A 9,186-nucleotide genomic window follows, 5' to 3' on the forward strand; every position below is an offset into this window, starting at 1 on the left:
TACTAGTTAATGCAATGCGCCAATTAAAAATTCTGTGTCTTTTCCTCTGAACCACTGTCGCACATTTGTTTTAATGTTTTTATTCTCGGTGTTATGATTTCCCTTCAAGTACACTTTGAGTTTTTGGAAAAGAGAGAATTCCTAAGGGGCCAGGTTGGGACTATGGAGAGAATGAGGCAGGATCTCCCGAAATCTGATTCAACCAGAGCCCCCCCCCCCCCCCCCCCCCCCCCCCCCCCCCCCCCCCCCCCCCCCCCCCCCCCCCCCCCCCCCCCCCCCCCCCCCCCCCCCCCCCCCCCCCCCCCCCCCCCCCCCCCCCCGAGTCATCAGATGTGAGTAAGGCCGTACATGGTGGAGTGTTATTATATGGTTTAATGCAGGATAATTGAGTCTGTAGCTTTTGAAGAGTCTGCTCAATGTATCAGATGGAGTTCAGTACTACCTTGCTCTAAAAACTCTACATGAACCATTCTTTGACAGTCCCAGAAAAATGTTAGCAACACTTTACCAACAGAGGTAGCAACTTTGAACTTTTTGGGACTTGACAAATCGTTGTATTGAAATTCCATTGATTGTCCCATGTTTTCTGGGCCATAATGATATACCAATTATTCATCCTCAGTAATAATATGGCAAAGAGACCCAATATGAACAATGATGTTCAGTCTTGTAACATGTCTAAAGTTCTTCGGAGATCTTTTTTCTGTTGGCTTTCATTTCAAGCATCAACATGCGATCCAATGTGCACAGTAATTTGTAGCCTAAAACATCATTAATGAGATATTGTACTCTTTCCAAAGAAACCCAATCAACATCTGTAAATGTCTCACTGTTTAATACAACAGTTTGGTTGAATCATTTTATCTACTCTAACTTGATGCTGAGCATCTGTCACAGTGATGGGTCAACCACAGTGAAAATGATCTTGAAGTTTCTGTTGGATTGTCACCTTTTAATCTTATAACCCTCCTTGCACTACAGACGCATCACCGAAAATCTCTGGATGTTTACGCTCTAAGAAACTCAATATGCTGTTTCAAAACAATTTCCTTAATTTGTGACATTTTCACTGTCCTTTAATAAAAACTGCGGGTAACAGTTTGTCAAATTGGGTCAGAATTTGTTGAAGACATTTAAATTAGAAAAGAAAATATCGCAGTCAAGCCTATTTTAATATGCACACACACACACACACACACACACACACACACACACACACACACACATATAATATATATATATATACACATATATATAATATGGCACATTTCCACAAATTCACGATACTCACTCATTCAATCCTAAATGAACGGGATGTGAGTAAGGTGTTTACAGGACACAATGCTCAATGAATGTTACAATGTTTTTTTTTATCCCTCCTAGCCTAGCAGGACTGCATCAAACCAACTTCCATCTTAAACAGTAAAGTGCACCTGTTTGGTATCCTTTTTATACTACCATTCTCACAATATGTCTCCCCCCCCCCCCCCCCCCCTTCCCAATAGTAAAAAAATATTCACACCCAATTGAATGGGATAATGAGTGTCAGGATTCTTACCAAAGGACCTAATGCTGGGGCAACTTTGTTTAAACTTGCTTATTTGTTTGTTTTTATTTATTGATTAAAACATTTTTTTTTTTTGGGGGGGGGGGGGGGGGTTTCTTACATTATGTATCATTTATCCCACACACTTTCATCGTAATCAACATTACAACACATAGTGTGGTGTATCTGGTTCTGCAATACAAAGTTGTGCCTGGACACAAAGTCAAGCGAGTATGGTGTGGCCAATGATTGGATGGGTGACAACAATCTCAAAACTCTTGACACCTGCATTGTGTTCTTGATTAAGGCACTATCACACTTTACCCGATTCAACTCTAGTATAAATGAATGTCTGGATATAGACATATTGTAAGAGGGTTAAATAAGGAAAAGACACCCACCATATAAATTTACAGTGAATGATATGGAAACTTGGGTTTAAAATGGCCAGATGGGGGATTTAATGAAGAACTATAAAAGCGCATTGAGTATAGTACATCCATTGAAATGTAATAAATAAATGTTCATAATTTTTTCTCATTTTCAACTTTACACATCCAATAACGATGACCCGATGTCCTTCACACTGGGGAAAGTAGTGTACATACACTCACATCTGTCTTAAAAGCCACCTTTTCGTGGCTTGGATCAAAACTAACAACCATGTACAGTTTTTCACATACATTAAACTCTAGAATAACCAATGGCCATGAGCATTCTTTTCTGATCTTAAAACTGTCAAACAATCGTGGAAACTTTCAAATTGTATCTCTTTATCATGAGCCTAATTTTTAATACTTTTAAATGATTCATATATTTTCAAACACCGTTTCCACCAAGTGACCAAAAATAATTATAAAACCCAAGACTCCATTGAAGTCTGCATCACTTACAATTACTGCTTTCTTAGTGACAACAGTAATACAGGCAGTTATAATTTTTAAAGAAATACTGTCTCATTGCTTCACGATCAACTTGAACCGAAGCTCTTATCTCTTCAAAATAAAATGACCTACGTATCAAATAAGCAAAACTGCCAACTTTTCAAAGAGCTGAAACCGGACACCCTAACATGCAATGCTGTCATGACCCAAAACAGCAGTATGGACTGTCATTTTTATAGTATTATAGAATCCAGATTTAGAGCTTTTTACTGTTCCTTGTTTTAATTTGCATCCTGAAACAGGCAAGGGTCATTTCCATCCGTATAAACAGTCCAATTATTTTTTTCTTTTCTTTTTTTTTCTCAGATTGCCAAATCGATACTGTCCCGATTTTATTAGGACAGTTGGCCACTATGGGTAATGTAATGGAGGATGACTTACAGTGAACTTGTCAGAAGCTGTGTAATCCTCGTCCAAAAATATCCTAGCTCTGTCATAGCGATGAAGTTCCTCACAGCCTAGCAATGTTCTGGTGAATGGGTAACAAATCAAATGACAACAGAAATGTAATAGTAAAAGTAACATTGGGTTAATCCACAAATCATGTCAGTCACTTGGTGAGTTGCATGTAATAAAATTGAATGATTCCATTGCCTTATTAAACATTAAAAATCATCTGGTTATCAAAAAAGGAACTGTCGCAATAATAAAAATAATAATATTGATGATGATCAACATCATCATCATCATTGTCAACACCATAATCATAATCATTGTCTTATAAAATTAATTAATTAATTAATTAATTAAAAATGAAAATCAAATCATGTAAGAGCATTTATAAAAATTCAAAATTTGACTACATCTGAGAGGATGAAGCTTGAATAGGTTTCATCTTGCAAGGTTTGAATTACTAAAAGCCTACATGCACATGGCTAGTTTGAGAGAATTTCCATTGCAATAATGAGACCATAACAATCTGGGATGTCAGACTTGAAAATAAGTACTTGCAGGTATGAATAAATCTAATTTAATAATAATATAACCATTTCGCAAGTTGCAATAAAAGTACAATTATCTTACTTGATAAAATGATTGACATTTTGCATCGACTCCTCATAATTCTTGCCACCCACTTCCTGACAATGGATGGCGAGGAAACCAGGCTTATGAGTCTGGATACACTGAGGACAATTTAATTATACAAACAATTGTCAACGAGATAATCATAAAATTGCCGCTCCCATTAACAATTATCCTAATTCAAATACCAACACATGCACAAATACAAACACACAAAAATTCACACTCCCTTTTTTGTTACAACCATGCGCTTTCTCTTTTAACCATTCCTTGCTTTATATTCAAAATAGAAATGAGCACCAGCGAGTGTTTTGGCAGTGATGTTCAGATAACTGACTTAAAAAACAAAGTTTTAAAAATACTTAATACACACTTTTGTCACATGCTTTTCTATTTCACACACAAACTTCCACAGCTCTTTTATCCCTTATCAAAGTAATTGATTGTGAGATTATAGAAAATAAAGAAAAGAATACTCGACTTGCCTTTTACTTATCAATCATTCCGACTAAATAAAAGAATAATAATATAAATAATCTGAGATGTGAAAAGCCTCCTTTCAGCCCACATCAGAGCCATATATTTCCAAAGATGAATAGGAGAGATAAATCTTCAAAACAAATGTTGCCCTTTAATAAAATATTTTATCTTGACAACAGAAAGGCAAAATTATTTTAAGTAATATCTCACAATGTTGCAATTCCTGAGACGTCATCAAATACATTGAAACAAGAAAGAAATTGATAATATAAAAAAAATAAAAAGGACAAAATAAGAATAGCAATAAACATACCTGGTAGAAAGCCTTCAACCAAATTGGGAACAGTGTGTCGGGCTGTGGACCAAATCAAAAGTAGTGACAATTTTAATTTCATATTGTGTGTGTATGTGTGAGTGAGTGTATGTGTGTGTAACAGTCACATACGTATGTACTAAGCTGCATCAGCACAAAATTTCTGTGGGTCAAATTATATTTTCTTATTTATTAATTTATTTATTCTTCCAAATAACGATTATCCTGAAATTGTCAGGGATGTCAGAGATTTGAATTGTCAAAAAGTTTCTTATGAAGGGTTGAATTGAATATCATCAAATTTCGTTGCCTATTAAGCCCAATACAATTATAAGGTTCTGGTGCTTACATACCTCCTCAAAAATGGAAGCAATATTTGCTGTAATGAGCAATGTTTTCGAACAGTCTCCTTCCATCTTTGCTGAGCAACTGGCTTACCTGAGGAAGAGGCAATTGAATTAAGCAAGGTTCAAAAAATTATTGTAAACAGAAAACAACACATCATTATGCTTGGTATGTGACACTGAGTGGGGTGGGATTAAGGTGTTGAAGCTCAATGATGAAAATAATTTTATCATCAAAAATCATGAAACTGTTGGTTGTAGTAAGGATGATGGTGTGTAAGTGGTTGTAGAAGTTGTGGTAGTGATGATGATGATGTGGTGGTTGTATTGGTAATGGTAATGGTGATAATAGTAGTGTTGGTAGGGATGATGTTGTGCTTTTAGTAGTGGTGGTGGTTGTAGTAGAGGTTGTGGTAGGGATGATGGTGTGGAAGTGGTTGTAGTAGTAGTGGTCTTAGGGATGATGGTGTGTTGGTAGTTGTAGTAGTTGTGGAAGGAATGATGATGTGGTGGCAGTTGCAGTAGTGGTGGTGCTAAGAATGTGGTGGTGGTTGTTGTAGTAGTGGAGGTAGGGATGATGATATGGTGGTGTTTGTAGTATTAGTGGTCTAACGGATGATAGTGTGGTGGTAGTTGAAGAAGATGTGGTTGGGATGATGATGTGGTGGTAGTTGTAGTGGTGGTAGGAATGATGTGGATGTGGTTGTAGTAGTGGTGGTGGTACGGATGAGGATGTGGATGTGGTTGTAGTAGTAGTAAAGATATATCGTGGTGGTTGTATTAGCAGTGGTGGTAGGGATAATGATATGATTGATGGTTGGTGTAGTAATAGTAGTGGTGGTAGGGATGATGATGTGGCGGTGGTTGTAGTAGTAGTGGTGGTAGGGATGATGATGTGGTGGTACTGGTTGTAGTATTAGTGGCAATAGAGATGCTAATGTGGTGGTAGTTATAGTAATAGTTAGTGGTGGTAGGAATGATGATGTGGTGGTTGTTGCAGTAGTAGTGGTCGAATGGATGATGGCGTGGTGGCAGTTGTAGTAGATGTGGTAGGGATGATGATGTGATGGTAGTTGTAGTAGTAGTGGTGGTAGGGATGATGATGTGGTGGTGGTTGTTGTAGTTGTAGTAGTAGTGGCGGTAAGGATGATGATCAATTGTTGTCATAGTGGTGGTCTAATAGATGATAGTGTTAGTCTTAGTGATAGTCTTAATATCGACCTTAAAAGCCGCCTTTCAAAATAACAACCTATTGACATCAAAATCGTAGAATAAGTGCATTGGAAAAGTTTTAGATAGTCATGCACCAGTCAAAACTCAACTCAAATCAAAACTAACGTACGCTCCTTGGTATAACGATGATGTTAAATCAGCTTAAACATTACTCTACATAAAGCAGAAAGCAAAAATTTGTAAATCAGGGTCATCAACCCACCTGGGATTGTTTAAAGTCTGTCATCGTCATTGGAAGAATGTGTGTCGGAAAGCAAAATCTAACTATTACTTGTCAAAATTCGACTAAACACAATCATGCAAGCAGCTTTTCGGCATATGCAATGAATTGTTGGGACAAGATAAATCATCGCCATCTACACCCAATAACATGAACGAAAGTGATCTACCATCTGCATTTGCAACCTGTTTGTCAAGAGCATCATACGGAGCGCCTACAAAATCATGCAAGCCGGATCCTCTACCACTCCAGCACTTGAAACCTTGCGTTGATTCTCTTACACCTTCAATTACTAAAATCAGTAATGCCTCTCTATTATTTGGCACAGTTCCAACCCTTTTCAAGACAGCTCTAGTTAAACCACTATTTAAAAAAACATCGCTTGGCCAAAACGTAATGAAAAACTACCGTCTAGTTTCCAACCTTCCCTTCCTTTCGAAGCTTTTGGAAAAAGTCATACTGTTTCAACTCGTGGCACATCTCAAAAAGATAGAAGAACAATTTCAGTCAGCATACAAGGAGCACCACAGCACAGAGACTGGCATTCTTCATGTTCAACCATCTGACTCGGAATGCAGACAAAAATAAGCTGAACATTCTCTGCCTTTTGGAATTATCTGCAGCATTCGATACTATTGACCACGACATACTACTCAGTCGCCTTGAGAGAATTATTGGTATAATGGCACTGCACTGAGCTGGTTCCGATCGTATCTTACTGACCACTAGCAGACTGTCGTGGTGAGCGGTGTCAAATCCGATATGTGTCCTTTGAAATTTGGTGTTCTTCAGGGCTCGGTCCTTGGACCAGTCATTTTTACTAGTATATGCAGCCCCTGTCAAAGATTATTAAGAAATTAAATCTTTTATATCAATTTTACGCAGATGATACTCAAACGTTTAGAAGTGGTGGTGGTAGAAATGATGATGTGGTTAATGGTGATTTTAGTAATGGAGGTGGGGATGATGATGTGGTGGTAGTGGTTGTAATTGTGGTGGTAGAGATGATGATGTGGTGCTGGTTGTTGTGGTAGTGGTGGTAGAGATGATGATGTGGTTGTGATTGTTGTAGTAATGGTAATAGAAATCATGATTATGAGGTGGCTGTTGTAGTTGTGGTGGTAGAGATGATGACGTGGTGGTAGAGACGGTGAATGGGTGGTAGTGGTTCTTTTAGTAGTGGCAGTAGAGATGCCAATGTGGTAGTTGTTGTTGTGATGGTAGGAATGATAATGTGATGGTGGTTGTTGTTGTAGTAGTTAGGAATGATGACGGTTGTAATAGTAGTATTAGTGGTAGGGATGATGATGTGGTGGTTGTGATAGTATTGGTGATAGGAATGGTGATGATGTGGTAGTATCGGTGGTTAGGATGATGATGATGTAATGGTGGTGGTTGTATTTGTGTGTGTGATAGGGATAATGATGATGATGATGTCACAGTAGTTCCCAATTACATAAACGTTAATATATTGGTCGATTTTTTAAATTTCCAGGACAAAAAGTAAATGTCCGTATTTTCCGAAACAGACATTTTTTTCAATTAATTTCCAGGACAAATTGGGAAATTCCAGGACAGGCATACCTGTATTCCGAATGAATTGGTGCATTTTAACCCTTTTCCTGCTCAGATCGTGGTTTTATCGAGTCTGGTTACATTGCTTAAATATCTTTGGCCAATAATATATTTCTCTCCACTCTCAAAAGTATCAAACTTTGTTTTGCTGACAACAATAATAGATGTGGCTTTATTGTTATGTACAACCTATGTCAATATAATTTTTTCTCCCCCCAAAAATCTATTTTTTTTCTCATGTGTCTGCCTTATATATATATATATATATATATATATATATATATATATATATATATATATATATATATATATATATATATATATATATATATAGTAAAAATAAACAACATACATTGCATTGCTTTCATTTGTCCTATTAAAAACATGAGCATTGCTGTTAATCTTTACATTTTCTTTGTAAAATATACGATTCTACAATTTTTTTTAACTTTTAACTCATGCTGTTGGAAAAAAAAAAATTGGAAGGACGTCCGTAGTTTCACAGCACAACTAAAGAGGTTTTTTTTGTTATTGTTATCATCTGGGGGGGGGGGGGGGGGGGGGGGGGGGAGAGAGAAAGACAACCTTTTTATTAGAAAAATTACACCACTTAAAAAATGAATGTTAATTTAAATAGTATTATTTATTGGACATTGTTGTAGCATTGCAACTAATTGGAAGTCCATTACTATTTCTGGCTAAAACTAATAGGTTAAGTAATAAAAGTTCTGTGAAACTACAGATTCCAAATGAATCAGGATTTCAAAAAATACATTCTCAGTGCAATATAATTTTTTAGCTGGGAGTTACGGCGTAAAGAGTATGACGGATTTAGTTTTTATTTAAACAGATGTAGACCTGTAGAAAAAAAATATATATATTGACCTGATTATGGTAACCCATCATCATATACTACTATTTACTATCTAGTCTAGCCTAGATGATAAACGATAGCAGCATTTGCATCCAGTGGAATGTGGAATATGTTAGTGTTAGACTTACTCATAGAAGTATAAGTCATAGGTAGCTAAGTACCTATAACAAATATATGTAGATATCTCTAAGGAACTCAACAAACTTAGCACTGTATTTAATGTATTGAAATGTTTGCGCAATCATTCATGGAATTATATTGTCTAGTTTTGCTTGTGGCTGTGTCCAAGTGGAGTTGACTAAGTCAACAGTCAAGTAGCTATCTCCATAGTGTGTGTAAGAAATTCTAGAGTGTAAACACAAAAACTGACAAACCAATTCAAATAAGTGTAAAATCCTTTCCACAAGTGGAGCGGTAACTTACTTGAACAACATTATCCAGATTCAAAATGTGATATTCATATATTTCACTTACAGCTTTCAACGCTGAAGCCTATTTTCCCCAGCTTTTCGTCAAGCTAGTTTCGTCGATCACTGATCACGGAAGACTCGGTACAAGTTTACAACTCGCTGCTCTCTCGGCTCACTCCAACAACACTCGCCACTCGCCTTCCCCAAAAACAACGATAAACGTC

At 36.9% G+C, this 9,186-nt stretch overlaps 1 protein-coding gene across 7 annotated transcripts in view; it reads right to left on the reverse strand.

Annotated features, from left to right (window-relative positions):
• The window catches only part of LOC144965605 (inositol polyphosphate-5-phosphatase A-like), a 72,866-nt gene extending 63,680 nt beyond the window's left edge, over positions 1-9,186 (reverse strand). For 2 of the 7 annotated variants that reach the window (XR_013644068.1, XM_078901144.1), the window contains exons 1-5: positions 9,027-9,186; positions 4,660-4,744; positions 4,307-4,348; positions 3,514-3,614; positions 2,872-2,959 (exon numbers count right to left, since the gene is read on the reverse strand). Coding sequence is in view for 4 of the 7 variants with exons in the window: in XM_078901144.1 (XP_078757270.1) it covers positions 2,872-2,959; positions 3,514-3,614; positions 4,307-4,348; positions 4,660-4,722 (294 nt within the window). In the remaining 3 variants the exon portion in view is untranslated. Of the gene's footprint in view, positions 1-2,871; positions 2,960-3,513; positions 3,615-4,306; positions 4,349-4,659; positions 4,745-8,975 lie in introns of all 7 variants that reach the window. The other 5 variants (XR_013644069.1, XM_078901146.1, XR_013644070.1 and 2 more) reach the window with 4 other exon arrangements.

The sequence above is a fragment of the Berghia stephanieae genome, chromosome 2 (assembly GCF_034508935.2).
Source record: "Berghia stephanieae isolate SIO BIC M18660-M18661 chromosome 2, UCSD_Bste_1.3, whole genome shotgun sequence".
NCBI lineage: Eukaryota > Metazoa > Mollusca > Gastropoda > Nudibranchia > Aeolidiidae > Berghia > Berghia stephanieae.